A 27,498-nucleotide genomic window follows, 5' to 3' on the forward strand; every position below is an offset into this window, starting at 1 on the left:
GATTTATTTTATAGACGCGCGGCATTCAGCGCACATAAACTTTTCGGATAATTAATTAATTCTCGAATAGTATATAGACGTTTTCACTTAAATAAAAATTTCGCGTATATTTTGTAAACATATTCAAAATAACTTATTCTTTAGATGTTTCAGTTTCGTTAGCAGACTAAAATAAATAAGATATGAATAAAAACTTTCAATAGTGTCAAATGGGGAAATAGTTAAAGCGTAGAGTGTGCAAATAAATTTATCTTAATGACATTTTAACAAAAATTTCCATAAAAACACTGTAAATTCATACTAAAAAAATAACTTAAGAATATGTTGTCATTTTAGTCTGAGGTATATGGAAATAATTGTGCAAGACTCTGAAGAAACACTTTCTTTTAAATGTGTGAAATATTTCATAACATATATGGAAGAAGAAAGTACAGCATTCTGTGTTTTGGATGACTTTCACCAAATGTAATATAAATACGAACTAGAAACCGTAATAAAAAGTCCTTCCTCTCCAATCAGATCACCTTTGTGTTGCATTGTATTTGTAATATTTCTAAAAATCCAATTTTTACCTAAATTAAAAAACAGTTATTCCACAAAAGATAATAAATTTGAACGTATATAGAATGAATTTTGTAATTTGAGTTATGTTACAAAATAATTCATAGTTTATATATTTTATACTAATAATTTAGATAAAACCTGTCCAATTTAAGAATGTGTGTTAACCACATTCTTAAATTGTAAAAGGACGACTTAACCACATGTAATTCATTTCAAAGCATAAAAGAAAGCTTATTTTTTATTTTACACAGCAACAGCATTTTCATGCAGTCAAGTTTTTTTAATTGTTAGTTATTATACATAATACTTAATTTTTAACACATTCTTATTAGAAAGCATAACTAAGAAACTTCTTTTTAAAGCCCCACAGTAACTGCAAAGACTGTCGTTAAATTTACAAAAGTATTGAAGATATATTGAACAGCATTATAACAAGAAACTACTGTACAAAATATGTAAATTTAACATAACTTCTTTTTTAGTATTTGCATAGTTTCCTCCAAATGAACCTTAATGGGAAGTTATCTTGCAAAAATTTAAAAGTATTAAAATGGCCTCTATTTAAGATGTAACTGCATTTATAATTATTTTGTAATTGTGAATAGATTATATTATTGCAATTAGATGATGCACTTACAACATAATTGCATAAAGTAATGAAATTAAGAGTTCACAGATACAATGTAATATAATTACAAAGCAATTATCTAAATTGTAATTATAATCACTTATTTAATACCACAATATTATTACAATCACAATGTAATTTAAATTGGGTACTATATTTGTATACCCTCCACTCAAAAGGAGGTACTGATAAGCCTGGAAGTTATTATCAACAAAAAGCCTGTTCAGGACAGTTTGATGACAATTTCCACCGGGCGAAAAGTACATTCTTAAGCCCAGGCAAATCATGACAATAAAAATCATTTAGTCTCATGATTCACTATATTTCAAACCCTAAATTTGAATTCTGCACCAAATTATTTACCTATATTTTAATATACTTTATGAATTATTAGAAGCGATATGGCAAATATCTTCTAAAAATAACTGTAAAATATTTGTATCCATTAATTGATTCAGATACACACTTTTATTATTTAAGTATATCAAAATAACAGTTTCATGTTCCTGAAATACAAAAGTTATGAAAAAAGTTAAAGTAATATTCTTAGAAGCATATGATATTAGTCACCAGCTGCAAAACAGTTAATTTTTTGCCCTAAATACAAGTTTATTACACAGTAGTCATACGTGTAACTTAATAACATGGTATATAAAAAATTAATGATAATAAGTTTATCAGAAATGAATTAATTCTGCAAATAAACTTTCTGCATTTGAAAATTTTCTACACCTGAGGGGAGGGAGAGATCTAGTAAAATTAGATTTATTATAACTTCAGTTGGACCAAATACCTTCTCTCTCTATATATATATGCATCACTAAAGAAATAAATAAAATTATCATGCTTAAAAAACAGATGTACCATACCAGTTTTTTTCCCCTTGTTACCCTTTACATTGAGAAATAACAAACAGTACAACGCTGAAAAATACTATCTTTGAAATTTTATTTAAATGAAGAAACACACACCATCTTTTTATTTAAGCATTACACTTCAAAAACAGATACACATACCAATTTATTTTCACTAGCCTTTATACTAATAACATGCCATATAAAAATGAAAAGAATTATCCTTGAAATTTAGATAAAATGAAGTAACACAATGAAAAATTTATGCACACGGACATCTTTTTTCTATTGCATGTTGTCTGACATGATCCACAAGTGCCTAAAAATGTACCCAAGGAAACACATTTCAATATTAACAAAAAATTGTTTACAGATTAAAATTCATTCATTTCATACCAGTATTATAAAGATCATGCATGAAACAAATCTGCTTTCCCATACTTTTAAGTAAAACTGAACTGAAATTTTATACTGGAAAATATGCTATATTTCTATATATTAGAAACAAGAAAATAATACCATAATAATATACTCATAGCCTAGCAGAAAGTAACATATATAACATCAAACACAGAAATTTATATACTCGTAGCCTAGGAAAAAGTAATACATATTACATAAAACACATAAATTATTTAATATAAAACATACACACCTTCTAAAATTATTTTACTTTTTGTTTCTTATTGGCCGATGCTGATGAATATGAAACGTTATGGGCTCTTTTGTTGATAAGATGCTGTGTAAGGCCTTTGCATCTAGTAATAAAAAAATTATCAATAATTACTTTCTTAAGATTACAGCATTCTGGCATGGCCACATGCGTACATTTATCAATTATTCTTTCAACTAATTCTTTTGTGATGGCTGATTGTAAACGAAGGAGTACATCTTTACATTTTTGAAATTCTCGTTCAGCTTCCCTACATATTTGATACATTCCTGAAGAGATGACCTTCAGTCCACCTTTATTGCTATGTTTTGTAAGAATTGTGCGATGCTCGGGTATGTCAGGTTCCAGCATGTCCTCTGAAATGGTCATAGCTGTTTTACAATTTTCACATATGCTTTTTTTTTTCAACAACTTATTATATATGGCTCCTGCGATGTAATGTATATCATTTTCTTCCACAGCTGGGGGCAAGCGACGTTTCACTGCCACTGCAGAAGGGGTAGATGGCACTACAGAATTGGAGATAGGATGCAAGACCTCCTTTCTGATAGCAACCTCTAATTCAGAAGCATCAAAGAGGCTGTGGTCACTTTCAGAATAATAATTTGGATTATTGATATCTGAAATGAACTGTGATAGGCACACTAATTTCAGTGCTCTCTTGGCTTGCAAAGCAGTAGGCTTTGCACCCAACTTTCGTCTAATCTGTGAAAAGGCATTTTCCAGCGCATCTTGTGTCAACCTGCCTGGTAAGAAAAATGTAAACCCCTCGGATATTTCTTGCTATAGTGCTCTTACAATAGATAAGAAAATATGAGTTCACTTCACCCAACTTTTAAGATACTAGCCCGATAAATACATTTATAATTAGAGCAGACTATGATTCTTGTTATAATTGTAGTAATGTTTATTGCTTTAATTGAAATATTTAATTTTTAATTCTCTAATCATTCAAAACATAGGCCTAATTTCGAAGCACAGTGCCAACATGCATTTTAAAAAGCATCAAGGCCAGTTTAAATGACAATTTTTTAAATTACATCCCTACAGACATATCCAATTAAAGTTATTAAAAACTCTAGAACGTAGTTCAGTAGCTTTTTGAATTTGTAGGCAATTTCTTATTTAGAGATGACAACACAAAATAACGTTTCAGAAAATATTATTTATCATGTATAAAAATCTGCTTTGTAACACATATCAGTAATAACTGTTTATCAATGTCATGAGGATTTAATTTGACGAGATCACATTCTTTAGAAGTATCAAATTCATGAAAGGATTTTGGCTTGGCCTTTGAAATTCATCATTATAGGCAGATTTATTTGATTGTTATGCATGCATTAAACACTACACATGCATTAAAAACACTACAATTATTTTTGAAAAATACACATGCAGTTTCACAAGTTTTCTGTGCTTATTTGAATGTTCTGCATTCATTTCTAAATCTTTACTCCATTGCCAAATTGTATAATACTGTGATTATAAATATATGGTACTTGCAATTATTGAAGTCAGATTATATATATTTTGTCTCATACTATTCAATTTATTCTATTGACTTCAGATGTCAATGTCAAAATTCTGGAAGTTATTTTAACCAAGAAACATTAGTGGGCACCGTGCATAAAAAACTCATCTAACTTTTTAACAATAGTGATTATAAAATAAAGAAAAAAATTATATATCATTCCAACGATATTGCAACTATAGTATAATGTTACATATATCTTTAGCAAACATTCAGATTTTATCTTGACTTTCCAAATTATGATTTGTTTTTTAATAAATTTCAATATGCGGCTAAATCGCAGAATAGGCTGCATCAGTCGATGCTGTGTTTACTTCTCTTATGCTTGGACACGCCTTTTTATGACGTAATATTGGTAACGCCTCTTCTTCAAAACAAGTTATAAGTATGCTATAGCTTCGTATTTAAAGAAAACTTATATTATATTTTAACTGAGTTGAAATAGTAGGTTTATAATGTTCTGTGCGAGATTTTTTAAATTGTAAATCTACTTTTGTGTGTTGTGTGGTATTGTTAGCATTTAGCGCAACGAATTATCTCTCACAAATGTATTATTAAGATACCAAACGATTGAAAACGATCATTAGCAAACGATTGAAAATATTGAATGCATGAATTAAAAATTATAACCGTAACTTCTGAAAATACAGAAAAGAATTCTTTTGCTTAAAGAATGTTTTGATTATTCATGAGTGTGTTTAATTCGGTGCTTACTGCAGAATGGATGAGTATTTGAATCTGGATTTCTTTTATCAGTTGGAGCGAAGAGATAAAAAATGTGTTATTGAGTGGTGTATGGAGAAAGGTTTGATTGCAATATCGTATAAGTGCCCGATTTGTGGAACAAATATGAAACTAGTAGAGCGAAAAAACCGTATAGACGGTTTTGAGTGGATGTGCAGAGTTACTGGAGGCGAATGTAGGCATCGAATTTCAAGATCAATTCGAAAGAACTCCTGGTTTGCGAAGAGTAAATTGAGCATGTGTGATGTTTTGCGAGTTACCTATATGTGGTTGGGTAAGTGCGGGAATGATTTTATACGAACGGAATTACGTATTGCTAAAAATACGGTGACAGATTGGAAAAGTTTTTGTAGAGAAGTATGCATGGAGTTATGTTTGAAGGAGAATGTTAAGTTGGGTGGGGAAGGTGTCATTGTCGAAATCGACGAAAGCAAGTTTGGCAAGCAAAAGTATCATAGAGGGAAAAGAGTCGAAGGAAAATGGGTTTTTGGTTTGGTTGAGAGAGGAACAGATAAATGCGTCTTTAGAGTTTTTGAAAACAGAGGTGCCGAAACATTGCTGGAAATCATTAAAGAGAATGTTCTCCCAGAATCGATTATTATATCCGATTGTTGGAAAGCGTACGACTGTCTCGAGTTCGAAGGGTATGCGCACCTGAAAGTCAATCATAGCTTGAGTTTTAAAGATCCAGAAATGTGGTGCGCAATGCCGAGTTTGTGCAATTCTGGGATGTTTTTTTAAGTGAAAATAGGTTGATGTGCACATGGGCAAAGCCAATGTGGTGCGCTATGCCGAGTTTGTGCAATTCTGTGATGTTTTTTTAAGTGAAAATAGATCGATGTGCACATGGGCAAAGCCATGTGGTGCTCAATGCAGAGTTTGTGCAAATCTGGGGTGTTTTTTAAGTGAAAATAGATCGATGTGCACATGGGAAAAGCCAATGTGGTGCGCAATGCCGAGTTTGTGCGCGATGCCGAGTTTGTGCAATTCTGGGATGTTTTTTAAGTGAAAATAGGTCGATGTGCACATGGGCAAATCCAATGTGGTGCGCAATGCCGAGCTTGTGCAACTCTGGGATGTTTTTTTAAGTGAAAATAGATCGATGTGCACATGGGAAAAGCCAATGTGGTGCGCAATGCCGAGTTTGTGCAATTCTGGGATTTTTTTTAAGTGAAAATAGATCGATGTGCACATGGGCAAAGCCAATGTGGTGCGCGATGCCGAGATTGTGCAATTCTGGGATTTTTTTAAAGTGAAAATAGGTCGATGTGCACATGGGCAAATCCAATGTGGTGCGCAATACCGAGTATGTGCAACTCTGGGATGTTTTTTATGTGAAAATAGATCGATGTGCACATGGGAAAAGCCAATGTGGTGCGCAATGCCGAGTTTGTGCAATTTTGGGATGTTTTTTTAAGTGAAAATAGATGGATGTGCACATGGTAAAGCGAATGTGGTGCGCGATGCCGAGTTTGTGCAATTCTGGGATGTTTTTTTAAGTGAAAATAGGTCGATGTGCACATGGGCAAATCCAATGTGGTGCGCAATGCCGAGTTTGTGCAACTCTGGGATGTTTTTTAAGTGAAAATAGATCGATGTGCACATGGGCAAAGCCAATGTGGTGCGCAATGCCGAGTTTGTGCAATTCTGGGATGTTTTTTTAAGTGAAAATAGGTCGATGTGCACATGGGCAAATCCAATGTGGTGCGCAATGCCGAGTTTGTGCAACTCTGGGATGTTTTTTTAAGTGAAAATAGATCGATGTGCACATGGGAAAAGCCAATGTGGTGCGCAATGCCGAGTTTGTGCAATTCTGGGATGTTTTTTTAAGTGAAAATAGATCGATGTGCACATGGGCGAAGCCAATGTGGTGCGCGATGCCGAGTTTGTGCAATTCTGGGATTTTTTTAAACTGAAAATAGGTCGATGTGCACATGGGCAAATCCAATGTGGTGCGCTATGCCGAGTTTGTGCAACTCTGGGATGTTTATTTAAGTGAAAATAGATCGATGTGCACATGGGAAAAGCCAATGTGGTGCGCAATGCCGAGTTTGTGCGCGATGCCGAGTTTGTGCAATTCTGGGATGTTTTTTTAAGTGAAAATAGGTCGATGTGCACATGGGCAAAACAAATGTGATGCGCAATGCCGAGTTTGTGCAACTCTGGGATGTTTTTTAAGTGAAAATAGATCGATGTGCACATGGGAAAAGCCAATGTGGTGCGCAATGCCGAGTTTGTGCGCGATGCCGAGTTTGTGCAATTCTGGGATTTTTTTTAAGTGAAAATAGATCGATGTGCACATGGGCAAAGCCAATGTGGTGCGCGATGCGGAGTTTGTGCAATTCTGGGATGTTTTTTAAGTGAAAATAGGTCGATGTGCACATGGGCAAATCCAATGTGGTGCGCAATGCCGAGTTTGTGCAACTCTGGGATGTTTTTTTAAGTGAAAATAGATCGATGTGCACATGGGAAAAGCCAATGTGGTGCGCAATGCCGAGTTTGTGCAATTCTGGGATTTTTTTTAAGTGAAAATTGATCGATGTGCACATGGGCAAAGCCAATGTGGTGCGCGATACCGAGATTGTGCAATTCTGGGATTTTTTTAAAGTGAAAATAGGTCGATGTGCACATGGGCAAATCCAATGTGGTGCGCAATACCGAGTTTGTGCAACTCTGGGATGTTTTTTAAGTGAAAATAGATCGATGTGCACATGGGAAAAGCCAATGTGGTGCGCAATGCCGAGTTTGTGCAATTTTGGGATGTTTTTTAAGTGAAAATAGATGGATGTGCACATGGTAAAGCCAATGTGGTGCGCGATGCCGAGTTTGTGCAATTCTGGGATGTTTTTTTAAGTGAAAATAGGTCGATGTGCACATGGGCAAATCCAATGTGGTGCGCAATGCCGAGTTTGTGCAACTCTGGGATGTTTTTTTAAGTGAAAATAGATCGATGTGCACATGGGCAAATCCAATGTGGTGCGCAATGCCGAGTTTGTGCAATTCTGGGATGTTTTTTTAAGTGAAAATAGATCGATGTGGACATGGGAAAAAGCCAATGTGGTGCGCAATGCCGAGTTTGTGCAACTCTGGGATGTTTTTTTAAGTGAAAATAGATCGATGTGCACATGGGAAAAGCCAATGTGGTGCGCAATGCCGAGTTTGTGCGCGATGCCGAGTTTGTGCAATTCTGGGATGTTTTTTAAGTGAAAATAGGTCGATGTGCACATGGGCAAATCCAATGTGGTGCGCAATGCCGAGTTTGTGCAACTCTGGGATGTTTTTTTAAGTGAAAATAGATCGATGTGCACATGGGCAAAGCCAATGTGGTGCGCAATGCCGAGTTTGTGCAATTCTGGGATGTTTTTTTAAGTGAAAATAGGTCGATGTGCACATGGGCAAATCCAATGTGGTGCGCAATGCCGAGTTTGTGCAACTCTGGGATGTTTTTTTTAAGTGAAAATAGATCGATGTGCACATGGGAAAAGCCAATGTGGTGCGCAATGCCGAGTTTGTGCAATTCTGGGATGTTTTTTTAAGTGAAAATAGATCGATGTGCACACGGGCGAAGCCAATGTGGTGCGCGATGCCGAGTTTGTGCAATTCTGGGATTTTTTGAAAGTGAAAATAGGTCGATGTGCACATGGGCAAATCCAATGTGGTGCGCTATGCCGAGTTTGTGCAACTCTGGGATGTTTATTTAAGTGAAAATAGATCGATGTGCACATGGGAAAAGCCAATGTGGTGCGCAATGCCGAGTTTGTGCAATTCTGGGATGTTTTTTTAAGTGAAAATAGATGGATGTGCACATAGGTAAAGCCAATGAGGTGCGCAATGCCGAGTTTGTGCAACTCTGGGATGTTTTTTTAAGTGAAAATAGATCGATGTGCACATGGGAAAAGCCAATGTGGTGCGCAATGCCGAGTTTGTGCAACTCTGGGATGTTTTTTTAAGTGAAAATAGATCGATGTGCACATGGGAAAAGCCAATGTGGTGCGCAATGCCGAGTTTGTGCGCGATGCCGAGTTTGTGCAATTCTGGGATGTTTTTTTAAGTGAAAATAGGTCGATGTGCACATGGGCAAATCCAATGTGGTGCGCAATGCCGAGTTTGTGCAACTCTGGGATGTTTTTTTAAGTGAAAATAGATCGATGTGCACATGGGAAAAAGCCAATGTGGTGCGCAATGCCGAGTTTGTGCAACTCTGGGATGTTTTTTTAAGTGAAAATAGATCGATGTGCACATGGGAAAAGCCAATGTGGTGCGCAATGCCGAGTTTGTGCAATTCTGGGATGTTTTTTTAAGTGAAAATAGGTCGATGTGCACATGGGCAAAACAAATGTGATGCGCAATGCCGAGTTTGTGCAACTCTGGGATGTTTGTTAAGTGAAAATAGATCGATGTGCACATGGGAAAAGCCAATGTGGTGCGCAATGCCGAGTTTGTGCGCGATACCGAGTTTGTGCAATTCTGGGATTTTTTTTAAGTGAAAATAGATCGATGTGAACATGGGCAAAGCCAATGTGGTGCGCGATGCGGAGTTTGTGCAATTCTGGGATGTTTTTTAAGTGAAAATAGGTCGATGTGCACTGATCATTGAGTAAAAGGGAAAACGAGGTTGTGCGTGATGTCGAGGAGTAATGTGACTTTATTTATGTGCAATGTTTAACATATCGTTTGTGTATTTTAAATTTGTATTGTTGTTTTAATTGTGAATTATATTTAAGACATAATTTTTCATTTAAATTGTATTTTTAATATGTTTATAACGCTTTCCGATTTACGATATATATGGATAGTCCGACGATCGACTCAACAGTAGCAAAACTGTAAACTTTAACGCTTGAAGGAACGTTTACCTCATATTTTAATACGTAGTGTTTGGTATCGTAATTGCAAATAATATGTGTGTGTGTGCGTATGTGAAGCATTGCTTAGTGTTCCAAGTTTGTAGTATTTATTTTATTATATTATTTTCTTTCATTCTGAGAAATTAGATTTTTTTATTTATTAATGCGTAGAATTCTAGCATGCCTGCACAGAATATAGCGTGATTTAGGAATTTTAGAAACTGATATGAAAGCTGTGTAATGATGTTCATATGCAATAAAAAATATTCTTTTTTTATTAACGTAAAGTTTAAAATTTTTAGAAATAATGAAAATTGTCTAATTATTGGTATGTAAGGAATTATGTCGTTACGTAGCAAGAAGGTAATTTGTAAAAATGATAAAATTGAAATGTTCCACAATATGAATTTAAATTAAAAAAATAGTTTATTTGTATAAATAAAAAAATTAATAAAAAAATAATAATTTAATATTGAAGCTCTACAACTATTAGAGACTGCGACGTTGTTTATCGTTTTAATAATTGGTAGAATTCGCTCACTGTATCATGGTAATTTTATAAACGATTTATTATACTTATTATCAGTAACGCCTAAACTTAAATGTTATAAATGTAAATTAAAAGTAAAGAATTTGATATTAATTTACAATAATAAACAATTTATTATTGTTATTTTTAAGAGAAAATAGAAAGTACACGTAGTGTAAATGCGAGACTACATTGTGACGTCATAAGCTTAGTCCCACCCATTTAATGACGTCACGCAGCTCCTCATACTGAACTTTGTTGATGCAGCCTATTCTGCGCTTTTACCCAATATGCTAATGATTTTCATGTTACATTAGTATAATTTCCACAATTAGCACAGGAAAACAAAATTTGCGCTTTATATTAGAAGAGAAATTTCTTTTCCACATTCAAAACATCCACATTGGCGATGTTTGGCGACGGGTACATTAACCCTAGACTAATTTAATTATAGCTATTATTACAGAAATTAGCAGATACTTAGGTTATTGTACACAAGAATTTCACTTTACTTACACATTATAAACATCAGAGAAGATATAAACTCTAAATCAAGGCGTAATTAACATTATACTTACTAAGCAAATTTCAGCGCTTGGACCAGGTTTCCAATTGTCTCTTCGGCAATTATTTACCCATATTTTTCTTCTTTCTTCATTTTTAGGAAATTTTACCAATGTATGACCTTTCCGTGAATGATTTGAACAATTAATAGCTGCACATCCGCCCATTTTACACAAAAAAAAACACAAAAAATTGTTGCACCGTAACTACACAGCCGCCATTTAATCTCCCACTTGGGATAGCGAATGCCTGATGATTCAGCCTGGTATATAGGAGCCTTAGGTAAACCGAATTCCAGGGGGAAAAGACTTTGCTTAAGGTGCGCAAAATGACAACGACAACTGATTTGTCAAAGCCCGACTTCCTTGGTTTCTGTCTTTCTTTATTGCAAATGTTTGTGCTGCCGCAATTTATCATAATATAATATTAGGAAATTATAATGGCCAAATCTGAAAATTTTCAGAGCTCAAAATTTGAACCTGGTGCTGCACGTTTCGGAAATTTTATCAACTATTATTCATTCAATTCTGTATCAAAGAGATTGGAAGCCATCCCAGCAGATTTATTGTCACAACTTCAATTAAATATTCATCCTATCGTGTGTTTGGATATAGGATGTAATGCTGGTGTATGTATAGTTTAGTATTAAAGCAGTATGGATTGTGTGTATACATATATAAACAGAAAACATTCACACTAGAATTTAAGTTCTGATAAATTTAAGTTCTGATAAAATTACGTTTGCCCTTTCCTATGCTCGAATCTATGAAATAATGATCCCTTAAGTTATCTAGTGATATAGCATTCAGAAAAATGTAAATTTTTAGTTGACGACTTTAGATAACGATGATAGTTGCTGTGAGTTTTATTTTAACAGTTGTAGAAGTGTATCTCAGAACACAATGAATCATTCCCAGGTGGATTCGTATGCGATGCTAATAATGTTCCTTTTATTCGTGAAGATATGAACGGTATGCTTATGATGCGTTGTTGAATAGAAAATTGTAAGAAAGTGCTTAAGTTTATTTAATGTTTCCGTAATGTCAGCATATTCTGCATTTTACTGTAAGTTTCAATAACAATAAACATTTTCAAATAATATCTAAATTTTTATTTTTATTACTAATTATATTATTATAATTTTAATAAATGCGTAATAGTTCTAAATGATTGTGGCAATTTCCGACTTCCTTCATAACTTAGTATCCAAAGCAATCAAAACTTGTTAATTCTAAAAACTGGAAATGTAAAAATTTCCTTGTTATGTCATATTTTGCAGCACCCACATTTGGCACCATATGGAAACAGATGATACAAGCTTTCATATTATATTGTATTATTAGTTTAGTGAAGTTAAATTTTAAATTTTTTTAAAATATGATATAGGTAATTATTTGAATGATAGTAGTTGTTAATCATATAAACTTGTACCACACGAAAATTTTGCTTTCTGTTATACATTATAAAAATACTTATTATATATAGAAATTTCTATTGCATATGTTCAAATCTGATACCTTTTTACGGTCTAGTTTTGTAAAATAATACTTATATCTAGATGTTTCATGTTACCTTTTTCATGATAATTAATACCATTTTATATCAGCTTATCTTTATCTTAAAAGTTGAGATAATTAAATATTTCATTTAGAAGCTTAATTACCATTTAATTACTTTAAGAAAGAGGTACTTCTCTGATGATTTTCATAAAAGTGATCCTGAAAGGAATAGTGTTTCATGTACCATAATTCTTTTCTCAGAAACACTTCTGCAAAGAACCTGGTAAATTTAAACACCGCCAGCATTGGCGATAATAGATCCCTTTTTTTTCTGACCAAAAACAAGTTTTTTCGTACATTTCAATATGACATAGATTTTGAATCAATTATTTTTTCTTCTGTTATATTTGTAGAAATATACCCAAAAAATCATTAGAGCCATTTAATGATTTGTGAAAATTAGTTAGTTTTAATGGAGGTTGGTCATCGAGTCTGAGGACTTCAGTGTTGATACTGTAGGCAATAATTGTTATTGATTATAATAACTACTACTTTCACTCACCATCAATAGCAACATATGAAATGAAAAATACTGTATTTGACAGCATATAAGATGCACCCTTATTTAGACAGCCACACACAAGGAAAAAAGTTTCAATAACGTGGTTTCTTTTAGTTCTCACGTTTCGTAAAAGTCAAATAAACAATTATTGAATGCAATTACCTTCACGTATAAGACGCAGATAACTTTTTTTAGACCATATTTAGGAAAAAAAGTGTGCCTTATGTTGTCAAATACGGTAATTATTCTAGAGTTACTGAAGTGTTGTCATGAATGAAATCAACAAGGAATTACCATTTTAGTAAAAAGTAAAAATTGAGTGCTAGAGAGAAAAATAAAGATGTTATAATATGAAAAATTGATTCTTGCTTTTTTTTTTTTCTGTTTAAATTTTATAAAAAAAGAACTTTGCAAGCAGCAACAATACCACTCTCTCTGAGACACATACCAGCTTTCTGTAATTATTACTGATTTATATCCTCTGTTATGGAAGTATGGATATGACAAATATAGCTGTAGAAAACTGGTTGCTTCATGTGATAAGAGTAAAACTTAAGCTTGTGTCACATGTACATGTCTTTATGGGTTCCATGAAATGTTGTTTAGCCTACTGCTTGGCAACAAAATTTTTTCTGAGGTACAAACATGCTACATTTGCAATCTTTATTTATCAAAACAGAAAAGCATCTGGAGCAAAGAAATTTTAAAATTTTTTGTATGAAACTTAGTGCTAGGAGAGCAGAAAATCAGAGATTTAGCATAGGCAAACTTCTTTGAGCTTAGAAATTTGATTAATGAATGATAAGTTCTAGAATAATTCCAGAGGTTTAGGAAGGGAAAGGATTAAGAATTTGTATTTGGCGATGAAATAGATTGATTAATGAATGAGTTTTTTTTTTACTCAGTTTGGTAGGAGGGATATTTGAAAGAAAACAGCTCATTTGAATATGATTGATGCTTGTTACCATTCTTATGCATTAAGGATGTCATGTGGAACAATCATGTTTCTTATGTTTTCTGCAAATACTGTAATTACCAAATCCTGTGTGGGAAAAGGTTATGGTTATTTAGCGAACTAGGTAACCGATCACTGCACATCTTGTAACTGGAAGAGGATTAATTGATTCACATAATATACTGAAAATTATTAGTCATCTTCACAGCAGTAACAACTGTTATGGGTCCACAAAAATAAGTTACAAGAAGCACATGACTGCAAGTGGAACTATACTACTAACTGAAATACAGTTAATATACTTCATTGTTTCGCAGGTAAAGAGTACAGTTTTAGGAACATGAATTAATCTGGTTAAATAAATAGAAAGTAAATAATAGTTTAGAAGTCTAGTTACTGTTAAACTGCATTAGTTATGAAAAAGATCACTGAAAGTACAGCTGATTTTCTTGCGATTTTTAAGTTGCAATGGAAAAAAGCTGTGTTAGATTGTGCATGAAAATGGATTTGATTGCTTCTGAAAGTCTAAGTGTTTTCTTATTTTTATGTGACAGAAAGGAACAAGCTAATGGATTTGACTAGTGTTGCCATAAAAAAGAGTAAATATTAGGGGGGAACCCATATGAGCATATAAAACTAGAATCTTTATGAAGGTTATTATCTTTAAATTAAAAATTGCTTTTCATAAGCTTGCAGCCACTTCTTTCCAAAGCACCCTTGTGGAGGTTTCTGTCTTGGTGAACAGTGGCCAACTGTCATAAAGATTCCAGCACCTTTTAAGATGGCACACAGTTATGCAACATGATTCCCAGTTTTTCCTAAAACAGTACAAAATCCGAGATTCAGATATCCAATATCCGGACCTTAACACCACCCAAAAAAATTTTTATGCTTTACACATACACATTTGATTTTTTCCCCTGTAAGAAAGCATGTGGAGATTCTTAGTTTCACTTCAGTACTGAATAAAATACCTTGTTATTGAAGAAGCAATCATTTGAGCATAACTTTGTGTGATCAATAATCTGGCTGCATATCTGCTTTTCCAATTAATAGATTTTGTAAAGAAATGTGGAGAAGCAGTAATAAGTAAAGATGACATAACAGAAGTTTTTCATTGCGATGGCAGTGTTCCAATGGTAAAAGTATATTTATGGGCACCCCTTTGCAATTTTTGGCGGCACTTGAATACCGAGTTTGTACAATTCTTTGACTTGTTATCTTGGCTTTGTGTAGGGGCAATTTTAGCGCCAAAAATCGCCACTGCTCAAAGACAAAATAACAAGTTGAAGAATTGCACAAACTCTGTATCCATGTACACATTGACTTATTTTCACTTAAAAAAAATTACAGAATTGCACAAACTAGGCATTGTGCACACCCTTGACTTTATACATATACACATTGACCTATTTTCACTTAAAAAAATCAGAGAAGTGCATAAACTTGTCATTGCACACTCCCTTTGTCCATGTACACATCGATATATTTTCACTTAAAAAGTCGAAGAAGCACCCAGTTCTACAGTAGAGACAAACAAAAAAATGCATAATATCAATAAACTAAATCTTAAACCAAACAATAAAATAACATAAAAAAGGAAAAACCTCTTATGCGTAGCACTACACAAAGCAAATATCCACTTACCTTATTTAGAAATTTCTTTGTCTTCAGTCTGTGGCACACGAAATTCCTTAACAGCATCCAAAAATTTCCTAAAATTATCTGAGCTTGAATCTGTATATCGATTCGTCACATAAATTCACAAAAATAAGAGTAAAAAATATCCTCTGTAGTTCCGAACAGTCCTGAAAATGGCTACTAAATAGACCATCATTTACACACCAGTCAATTAATGCTCTTTTCCCCTTTTGTTCCAAATCGTACAGAAACTTCAAATTAATCTTACTACATTCAGCCATTCTACAGACTAAGCAACAAAACAAGCAATGTAGTTCCTAACTAACACGCACCACAAGCCCTTACAAAACATCCTATGATTCAAAATGTATCACAATCATACAACCGATTACGTCATAATAGGGTTTCCATAACATTCAACTACTCAGGTTACCATAAATGAAACAACATAATAAAACATAAATGAAACGGCAACTTCGCGCAGTCTACTCTAACCGTTTCAAACATCAATCAATTAACGGACGGCGAAATCTATAGTATGGTTCTATATCTAGAAAATATTGATACAGATATCGAAGAAAGTGACAAGAGGTTATTGAAAATGAAAAATTTTGATTGACAAATTAATCGAAATTCTTGAGGCAGCAACTACAGGACTTGAACAGTGGAACTTCGTAACTGAACAAGAAATTACGTCTGTCTACAGAATTGAAGAGAAAGTATAAGCACAAAAAATGAAGCAACAACAACAGTTGACATTCAAAGAAATGTTTAATAAAGTAAGCAGATAAATATTAAGCTTTTTTTTTTTTTTTTTTTTTTTGTAAATTTTGATACCCTTTAGATCATAGATGCTTCATTATTTCATAAATCATGATTTCATAATTTTATAATTTTTGCATGCCATGTCACTGATGATCCAATATCCAGAATCGCTGAAGTTCTGGCGAGTCCAGATCTTGGACTTTGTACTGTATAAATTATCCAAATTTAGAGATTTATGAACATAATGTTGTCAAGATTTTTGTTTTAAAATAAAAAAAAATTAAATTCTCTTAGCACATGATTACTTTCAGATGCATGCCATTTAATATTAAGTTTACTCTATGCAGGATCAATAAATATTTAGTCAATTGTCAAGTAAAATTTAAGCTCATTCTAGTACTTCTGTGAACAGTTTCAATTTTTTCCAGGAAATTTTATTAATAGCGAATCACCTAATTGTTAGTTATTGTAGTTTTGTGAGTTATTATTTATTTATGTCCTTTATACCAACCGACAGCTTCACATAAGGGCCAGTGCTAGGAGGGGTGATAAAATGTTTTGAAAGTTATCTGGACTTTTTATTGGTAGCTCAAGATGAATCACATGATGTGATCTCGCACAAAAAAATAATGTGACATATACCAAAAGGTTAAAAGAAAGTAGCTGACTCCATTTATTCTTCCTAGAGCAAAATTTCCTTGTTTGAATAGGGAATAGATATTACTATATTTGGATAAGGAATAAATATTAGTCAAAAGTCTAACCTGGACTCGTCGGGACTTCGGCGATTCCGGATTATAGATAATCAATTTAAATCTGGTAAGATGGCATGCAGAAATTATAAAATTAAAAATATGAAACAGTAATTTATGAAATAAAGAGCAATTATGATCTAAAGCGTATCAAAACTTACAAAAAAAAAAGGCTTAATATTTATTTATCTACTTTATTAAACATTTCTTTCAACGCGCGCATGTGTAAAGCATACATTACGCACAGTCGAAATTAGAAAATTGCAACCAGAAAACTATTCGATGTGTATTCGTGATATTTATAATGACGAGGAATTTGATTTAAATCATATCAAAGACGGAGTACATCGAGATGAAATACTACATTTAGTAAGGAATTATAGGCTGAATAAAATAAAAACATCTGCCCTGAAGATAAGGATAGTGCTGACAGATCAACTTCCAGTTCATTGCGCGCCGTGATGTCTCCCCCCCCCCCCCGCAGAGCAGCGTGAAATTGATAAACAGATTTCGGAATGGTTAGAAAATCAAAGGATATACCTTTGTCCATTTTTTTGCAGCAATTCCACTTTTTTTTTAATCGACATCAAAACATGCTTTCGCTTTGTAGATAGATCGTTTGGCAGTTCCAGAATCGGAAATTCTATTTGACATAATCGAAAGTTCAAGCTTACTTTTATAAAATTGCTCTAACAGTCTGCAAAAAATAATAAGCGGCATTCAATTTGAAGATTAAGGAACAACGCAATCTGCAACATTAACTGAAATAGATAATTTTAGCTTAGCTTATACCGTCCGTTATACATTAAACATACATGCGTAAAGGTATTATGCATTGACGCATGCGCAGAAAGTTTGTAGCTTTGAGGTTCGGATTAACGACTTTTGACTGTATTTAGAAAAATGATAATAGTTGTAATCAAGCAGTGATTTATAGAAAAGACGAAACACAATGCATAATTGCTTTTCCATTGAGATTTCCGAGTTTAGGGCTTAATTTAAGTCTTTCTAAAAAGAATTATTTGCTAAAATTCTTATTAAAATTTCTAAATTCAGGGTAAAGATTGAGCTACAATACTGATAAAGTTCTATTTGAAATCTTAAGTACCAAGAAATTTCCATTTGAAACTGTAATTATAAAAGTACTAAGAGCCTCAAATAGAATGAGCTCTAGTACTTTCTTCAACTGTGCTTCCATTTGAAAACTGGTATGGAACAAAATCATGAAGTCTTATGTTTTTATTATTTCCCATTATTGTTCAGTTGTTTTAGGGAAAGTGTAGAGGTTATGTAAACTAACTTTAACAATGGACAGAAGTGAACAATAAAATTAATTAATACCTACAAAACTCAAATAATGATATTGTTGCATACCTGTAAGAAATACAAGACTTGGATAATGATTTTTTTCCATAGCTGTTTTTAAACGAACACACTGTATAACTTAATTATAATATTAACAAAAATGTTTCTTATTATTGGAGTATTTTATTAAGAATTATAAAGTTGATATTAATAGCAGAAAATTAATGTCTCATTTCCTCTGGAAGAAGCAAAATACACAGAAAATTTGAAGAGCTGAAACAGAAAAATCTTATGTTATCATTTCAAGTAGAACTTTCATAATCTGTATTCATGTAATGAAGATAACTTTCACTGTAAGAAAGCTTTAAATGTTATAAGAAGCCCAAATGAGGTAGCTGTTTTATCCGATTGGGAGTAATACTAATATGTCTTATTACTAAATTTACTGTTTTATTTAATTTTGATGACACTTTTTAAAATTTATCATTTCATGAGTACTTGCATATTATCCCATTGAGCTTGGGATAATAGTTAAGTACCCATAAAATGAGCATTTACCCTGAAAATTTGTAGAGATACTGCCAAAATTGTGGCAATCATTCTCACATAATGATGAATGAACTGGTAGCTCTTTTTTTTAATAAACAATCAGTATTTTACTCGCTACATCATTCGCATTTCATTTTTGTCAATTTCTATTATATTATTACACTTTCTGATTTTACTGGAGGCTCTGTTTAGAACACTAATAATACAAACTTCCTTTAGGTAATTATTCTAATCTAATTACTGTTTGGTTGGCCGTGTTTAGCTGACCATATCACATTCATTAATATACTCTTTTTTTGATAGTAGGATTCCATAACTTTGGAAAAATCCAGTGTCTGCTGTTCCGTAGAAGAAAAGTCCCAAATTTTAATCATCTTTCTTCTTTTCAATAAGAAAGAAAATATACAGCAATAACAGCTAATTAATATCCTTATTCAAAAAACAAGATATAGCTTATCAAAAATCAATCAATGTTACATCAAACAACAGTGCAGATGTTATGAATGTGTTAGTATCTCAAGGCTTATCCACTGGCAACAGTTTCATGATCTAGATCAGAGTTTCTGAAACTGTGAGTTGCTGGTCCTGCAGTAGGGCATCGACAAAAATTTTAACCAAATATTTTTACATAATGTATCTGAAAATAAAGATAAGGCAATACAAAGAAAAATTAAATGTTTTGACACTTTTTTAATAATAGAAATGTTTATTTTACTTTAAAAAATTTACATTAATGGTCTAAAAGTACAATAGTATATTACATTACAAGTGAAGAAACTGACAGTTTCACTCACATGTGTGTTGGATTTGCGCAATGCTTATGGGGGTCCCGCAAAAGTTTCGTAAATATTATGGGATGCCCACACCAAAAAGCTCAAGAAACTCTGGTCTAGATAACACATATCATTTTATGATATTTTCATTTAATTTTTACTTATTTATCATTATTTAAGATATTTCATTTTAAATTCAGACATTGTATTCAGGAATCATGCATAAATTGAAGAGTGAAATATTTGCATTAGTACATAACTAAAAATAAAGTATCAGTTAAGAAAGTGTTTTATTGTTTACCTATTAAGTAATGAGAATTTCTGTGCAGATTGTCATGAGAAATTTAAGTTAATATAAAGCTTTTTAAAAAAGAGATTTTTATTTACAGAATCTTATAAAATTTGCATTCCAGAAAACATTGGCAGATTTCAATACTTGCACACAGCCAATTTGTAACATAATTTTCAGTTTGTAATTGTAATAATTTCAATTTAAAAAATTAAAAATATTTCTAGTTTAATGAATTTTTTTATGATTATTAGATATTAATTTTCAAATAATAGAACTTCATGAGAATATTAATACTGTATTTTGGTGCTTTTTGGTTATCCACACCTGCACTAAAAAGTTGCGAACTCATTGATGACTGTATGGAGCACTAGGAAACTCGCTGGCAACTAATTTTTCACGAAGCTAATACATGAAAGGCAAGAGCAATTTTCAAAATCTGGATGTACTAAAAATTTCATACAATAGCAATCAACCGATAAAATAAAATTTAAAAAAAAAAAAAAAAAAAAAACTTATATTTTTCAAGAAATTATTCTTGTGTTGTTATTCTTCCCGTGTACACAGCAGTCTGTTTTCATTTAGAAAAATCAGAGAACTATGCAAACTTGGCTCTGTACAACTTGCATTGCATACTGATCAAAACCAGCATGCTATGCACGTATCTGGCTTGTCACATAGATACTTTTGGCAACATTGTGGGTTGCCACCTAGCTATTTTGGCAATATACCGCATTGCATTGAGTACTTTTTTGCAACTTTTCAGCTGTGTACAGAAAAGTACCGATATTTTTAGGGTTTGAAAACTTGTTGTGAAAATTCTTTTGGCATACCAACTGTAACAAAATTATAAATTCAAAAATATTCCACAATCATTGTAATCTATTTATTAACTCAAGGCAGATTGGAATTGACAAACGTTTTGCACTTTATTTTTTATAATTAGTATCAAATTTTTCTAAATATAAATCCAGGAAATGAAGGACCAAGCCAAAAATGTTTTTTTTTATTTTTTTTTTAATTTGAACATCCCAAAGCATGAATATTTTCATCATTTAAAACATTTTTTATGTCTATAAACAACAGTTCTAAAAATAAAGACCAATAATTTTATGGACACAGGCTATAATACAAGTGATGCAGTAATCACTCATATAATGGCAAAAGTAGAAACATTTTCTGATAATAGATAAAAACTTTTATTAATGAATATTATAAAGCATTACTCTCTGTTTATTAAGAAATAAAAGAACACTGGTATTTCTTAAGCTATCACAGTAACAATTTCTTTTTAATGATTGCGTTTACCAGCTATAAAAATTGGAATGAGCACCTGCTTTGCATCTTGCCCTGATTCATTGTAATTATAATGCAATTATGCTATAATATGCTCAAGTAAAAAGGAACTTGAAATTATATGCCTGCAACCTTATTAGAGGGAAAAAATCTCACAAACTTCATCATTTTCATTCTCATAATCATGTGACCCCTGTTGCAGTTATATTTGCATTCTCTGCCCCTCCTTTTCTCAAAAATTTTATTGTAGTACTTGAATTTTTTACAATTAAGAAAATTGTTTAAAACTAATTACTGTAATTTTATTTAATAATTATTGTAATCTTAGTACTATGTGATCTAATCATTGTGTTATGTAGTTATTATGAATCTTTTAGCTGCTTAATAAATAGTTTCCAAAAAAATTTTAACTTTTAAACCTTCTTACTATCCAAAGTTCTCCAGAAATATGTGAATGAAAAATTATGATACTGCATTGGGCATAACAATTCAAAGCATTAAAGAACACCAGAGCTTTTAAAATAAACTGTTGATTTACTAATAACAGTGGGTATTGAGTAGGGATGATAAATATAATATGAGCATGTTATGATTGTTGCATTTAAAGTAACAAAATTACTGCTATTGAAAACAATCAAAAGAATATAGATAACTTGCAGGTTATTAGAATTATTTTCATTGTTTTCAAGGGGGGGGGATCTATCTTGAACCTGCGAATTTCACTGTAGATGTTATTTTTAATTGATCATTTTGAACTTGCTGTTTGATGTAAAAATCAAATAAAGTGATAATAAATGTTTATAACAAAGTTTATAATGTTTATAACAGAGTTTATTTTACTTGCATTGGATATGCAGAGTTCATATATTGTTTACAGGACCCCTTTATACATAAAATGATTAATATTTAGAATACTTTCTGACAGTTTTAATATATTATATGTGTAATAAAATTGCAAGAACGTATTCTGTATTATATTTGTACATTATGTATGTAATGTATTCACAGACTATTTTACATTTAAATTATTTTTCTGTTGTAGGATCTAACTGCTGGACTTTACTCTCATCTGACTTCAAATATTGATGGACGAGAAGTGTATGTATTAGGGATCGATCTAGATGATATGTTGATAACTAGATGTAATGAAAGTAATCAATATTCTGAATTCGTTACTTATCAACAAATCAACATCATGGATGAAAATTCAACAGCTCAACTAACTGCATTTCTTGAAAAATATAACAGAACTGAATTTGACTTGATTACATGTTTTTCTACAACAATGTGGATACATTTAAATTATGGTGATAATGGCTTGAATAATTTTCTTAAAACTGTGTCTAACATTACTAAATTCGTATTGCTAGAACCCCAAGAATGGAAATGCTACAAAGCAGCTGTTAGGAGAATGACACGATTGAATCATGAAGTATTTGCAATAAAAAAATTGCAAGTAAAAGAAATTGCTGAACATATTAAAAAATTTCTACAGTCTGAATGTGATATGAAATTTCATGCTTGCTTTGGTGAAACTTCATGGGGTCGAAATTTATATTTATTTAAGAAAAACTTACAAATGCGAATGTAGTGTAAAATACCTATCCATAATGAAGAAGCATTAAATTATTTTGCTCTATACCAGTATTTATAAAATATTTTAACCTTGCTACCCACATGCATTTAGTGTCAATTCATTGTGACCCATATCTATAAAGTTTCTCTGGAAGATAATATGAAAGAAAAGGAGATGCATAGAACATGTGTAATAATAAATAAACACATACATTTATTAACACTTAAGTATTAATTATGAATAAATTTGTAATTTTCCTTCTTCCATTTTTGAAAAAGCTCTTATGAGAGTAAATATTTTATACAGAGAGAAAAGATGGTGAGAAGATTATAATTAGTATATTCTAATAAATACTGTTTCAGGATATATTTCTAAATATTGGCTAAGAAAGCACTCTCTAGACTCTAGAGCCAGCACTTATTTTTAATTGGCTTTCTTATGCACAGAAATAAGTTGCTACTTTCTGTAGCAGTTTTTATTTATAAAATTTTATGCTTACTTTATTAGTTACTATTTAATATGTGCATATATATATGTACTTTTTTAAAATTTCTTTTTGGAGTAATTTTTTTTGTTTATTATTTGAAACTCTATTTAAAAGTAAACAGCAACTATTCATAGCAAAGTTTAAAAACATAGCTTTTTTTTTTTTTTTTTTTTTGTAAATTGCGATAAAAATGTTAACGTTGTTTACCACCCCATGCTATGTGACACCACTCTGTTAAGCAAAAAATGGTTTCTTTTTATTATTATGTATTTCACATGTTCAGTTTGTTCCTCAGAATATTTTGCTTACCAGTTAACTTAATTATTTGAGACCATTTGCTATTGACCGAGGATTTTCTCCCGTGATCATTGATAAAGCCGTTAAAAATTTTTCAGATTCCCATCAAAGAAGACATTCCACTGTTAGAAATAATATTGACCTTGTTGTGCTTCCATTTTATCCTTCTGTTAGTTATAAAGTTGCACGGATTCTCCAGAAATTCAATTTTCAAGTCAGTTTCTCCCCTATCAATAAAATTCATGGTTCGATTCTAAAAGATTGCATTTCTGACTTTAATTCTTGGGGAATTTATAGTATATTGTGTCAGTGTGACTTGAGATATATTGGGCAAACAATTTTTGTTTAGCCAATGTATATCAAGCCACACTGCGTTAAAACCAAAGCGTTAAAGTTTCATATCAAGAAACATGAATCTTATGTCCGAAAAGGCGAAATTAACAAGTCTTCAATAGCGTATCATAATTGGAAATTTAATCATAATTTTGACTTTGGATCTGCAAAAATTATCCAAAAAGTTTCTTCCGTTGGTGAATTGGATTTTCTTGAGGCTTTTCATATTCACAAAAATTTAGCATGTTTAGTGAATGATTTTAAGTCCAATCCAATCCTTCCTAACGCTTTTGAAATTCTTAGTTATTATTTTTGCCGATAGTTGGTGTTGCCTCCTTGCACGTGGTACTACCGAGGGTATAAAAAGCCATTACAGAGATTACTTTCCTTTTCTAGTAATTTTGTTCTCCTGATGAGGAGGGACCTGTAGCTGCCCTACAGTGTTTTAATAAATGTTAATTTAATAAATCGATTGAGTGTGTTAATAAATGTACAAGGTTGTTATTGTGATTTTGAAATTATTAAGTATTAAAGTTATAAAAACTTGTGTGAAGGCCATAGCTGAACAATACCCATCAATTATTAAATCAGCCATGTGAATTTTTGTGTTCTTTCTCGAAAAGTGAATCTTTATATTATTATTTATGAGGTATGAAAATAGGAAAACAAACTTTTTTTGCCATAAATAAAGTCACCAATGAGTTGGTGTTTTTCATTCGATTCAGAAATATATGTATTCAGAAAGCATCATATCTAACAAATGTTATCAAACTTATGTATGAAATTAATACTTTATATTTTGCAATTAAAAATTTTCACTGAAAATGCTGTGAGAAGCACTTTATAAAAAAGTGAAAAAGAAATCATAATTGCAGATTCTTGCTGCACAATGCATAAATATTTAGAGGTAATGAGAAAGAACAACAAATGTAGGTTTACTAGCAAAAGACAAAGATACTGTGAACTGTTATTTAAATAATTTCATTCCGATTATCTTCTGTAAATATACATGGTATTTTCTACCGAATTATCTTACTTTTAAAGTATTTGTTTCAATACATTATATGTAGCTGGTGTTTACTTGTTTTAGAACAAATTTCATAAAATGTCCAGCGGTATCGATTCCTATTCTTCTTCTTACTAGAGTCTGTGAATTGTGGTAGGTTTACAATTAGAAAGATGAGTTTTCAAGATACCAAAGGCATAACAGTCCGAAACATCACGATTTAACAGGAATGCATTAAAAAATTATGTGTAACATCTATGTCAGTTTTCATTTTTTCAAGAAATGCAGTGGTTGTTTTCAAGTATGACTTGTTGCTTTTAAGTTTTTCTTTAAAAATCATTGGGATACAGAAATGGAATTTCTTCCATAAATATTGGACATATTCCCTTGATAGTATGCGCGTTAATTTAAACATCCCCCTACTATTTCGCATTAATACATAAATGTTACCAAGACTGTACATTATCAAAGTTCAACTCAAATACTTTAAAAATTTAATAATAATCATGCTCTTACTCAATTCCTAGGGCATTGTCTGGACACATCATTAAGCAAGTTCACTTCGTTTTTTACAAATCGAAAGTTCCTGGCTAAGATGCACCATATAAAAACACACATTCATTAAACCATGGCAGCCCGTACATTAACACAAAGCATCCAGTGGTTCATTTTCATTTACCATTTGTTATCGTTTATATACATATTATCACTTGTCCTATTATTAGGTGGACCAACCTTCACAGAAATTATACTGCCTAATCAACCGATATTTAGTTTCTATCTTACATGAGTTCAGTTCTGCTGCCAAGCAGTGTCCCTTAAATTCTTTTTTCAACAGCAACAATGCTGCATTTTAATGTCTTGCAGTTATCCTGGTATGCAGTTTCCTGCTGCATGTCAGTAGATGATACAAGTCTGAGAACTTTATTTCTATTTGAAATGAAAAAAGGAAGTTTCAACCATTTCCCACCATTATATGTAGTAATGAACTACATTTACTTAAAATATGTAGTCATAGTTCTAACTCATCCTCTATTAGATAACCAAAAACTAACATTTCCAAAAAATTTTAATTATAAAAGTTTTATGTTTTGACATGTTTGGATATATATATATATATATATATATATATCCAAACATGTCAAATATAAAAATTTAACATTATCTGCCAGACTAGGTTCAACATTAAATTACTTATTGTAAAGATGTAGTTATGATATAAAATCTATATGAAGTTAAAGCATAATTTAGAAAGGAAGGTTACTAGAGTATTCTACAATTTTTACATATTTTTTTTTATCCTTATGTTATATAAAATTATAATATACTTAATGTATAGTTTTTCTGTAAAAATAATTATTTTTTTCACATATTTAATAAAAATCTCTAGAAAATAATAAAAAAAAAAGAGATTGCTTTTTCTTGAACTGATTTATTTTGGTTTATTTTTTTAGTTCAGATATAATTTAAATATTTATAAATTTATTATTCATGATTAAAACACAATAACACGCCGAATAAGTACTAATTCAGAAATCAAACAACAAAAATCAGCGTTAATTTTCAAAATTTTCACAGGACTAGTTTCGATGGTTTTATCCTAAAATAACAATATTGTTAATATAATATTTGCCTAAATTATTAAATGTTTTGTATTGTTTTCCCAACCTAATATAACTAGCAAATTATAATGTTTGGATCTTAGAATAATGAAATCATTTAAACTTTAAAACCAGTTTTATACAACTATTACAATAGCAATATTAGTTCAATGGAATGGAAATAAAGAAAATTTCTTATGAAATACAATTAAATATGTGGAAAATGAATGTATATAGAACAGTGCAAAGGGGAAGAGTTAAAAACTTTTAATAAATTTTAAAAAAAAAAAAAGTTTTTAGAAGAAGCTTTTATTTAAAGCTCATAAAACAATGAGCTAAAAGAAAAATTATAATTTATCATATAGTTCAGTGATAACATATTAAAACATTTTCTTCACAAAATTCATTTCCAATGTTATATCATATGTAATAAAAGCTTGATACACCCTAGACAAATTTAAAAAGATTTATATTTTATTTACTAAATTTTATTATTTAGTCACCCACATATTACATACACATTTAGGCATCTATGATATAAATTTGTAAATGAATTTTTGAAAAAAATTATTTACTCCTATTCCCATTAAATGATATGATAAATAAAATTTGTTTTTTAGTTCAGTAATTATTTTACAAGTTTTAAATAAAAACTTAATTTTCTTCTTTTTAATCTGAATTATTCAATTGAAAATCGTTTTTCAATGATGAATAATTACTTTTTTACTTCTAACAATTCGCTTGAATTTTAAATGCAAATCAGTTAAGCTTTCTTGTTTTGGGGATTACTGAAAGGTAATGTTATAGTAAATCTATCTATAAAGAAAGAGAGAAAAAGCATTTATAATATGGCAGAGGACTTCTATTAGTAAGCT

General features: G+C 31.4%; 2 protein-coding genes across 2 annotated transcripts; one reads left to right on the forward strand and one right to left on the reverse strand.

Moving 5' to 3' along the window:
• Positions 1–1,435: 1,435 nt before the first annotated feature.
• LOC146997620 (uncharacterized) lies at positions 1,436–11,354 on the reverse strand. The gene is made up of 3 exons (XM_085814362.1): positions 11,280–11,354; positions 2,702–3,502; positions 1,436–2,365 (listed from the first exon to the last, which is right to left on the reverse strand). Exons 1-2 carry the CDS (start codon positions 11,352–11,354, stop codon positions 2,711–2,713), a joined length of 867 nt encoding a protein of 288 aa, XP_085670488.1. The 3' UTR covers positions 1,436–2,365; positions 2,702–2,710.
• On the forward strand, positions 10,710–22,962 carry LOC118191304 (pre-miRNA 5'-monophosphate methyltransferase). The gene is made up of 2 exons (XM_035362108.2): positions 10,710–11,565; positions 22,366–22,962. The coding sequence occupies exons 1-2, from the start codon at positions 11,377–11,379 to the stop codon at positions 22,912–22,914; spliced, it is 738 nt and encodes a 245-aa protein (XP_035217999.2). The 5' UTR covers positions 10,710–11,376; the 3' UTR covers positions 22,915–22,962.
• The last annotated feature ends 4,536 nt before the right edge of the window (positions 22,963–27,498 follow it).

Source organism: Stegodyphus dumicola, chromosome 4 (genome assembly GCF_044657685.1).
Source record: "Stegodyphus dumicola isolate Sdum_Otavi_A_Nest chromosome 4, ASM4465768v1".
Classification (NCBI taxonomy): Eukaryota; Metazoa; Arthropoda; class Arachnida; order Araneae; family Eresidae; genus Stegodyphus; species Stegodyphus dumicola.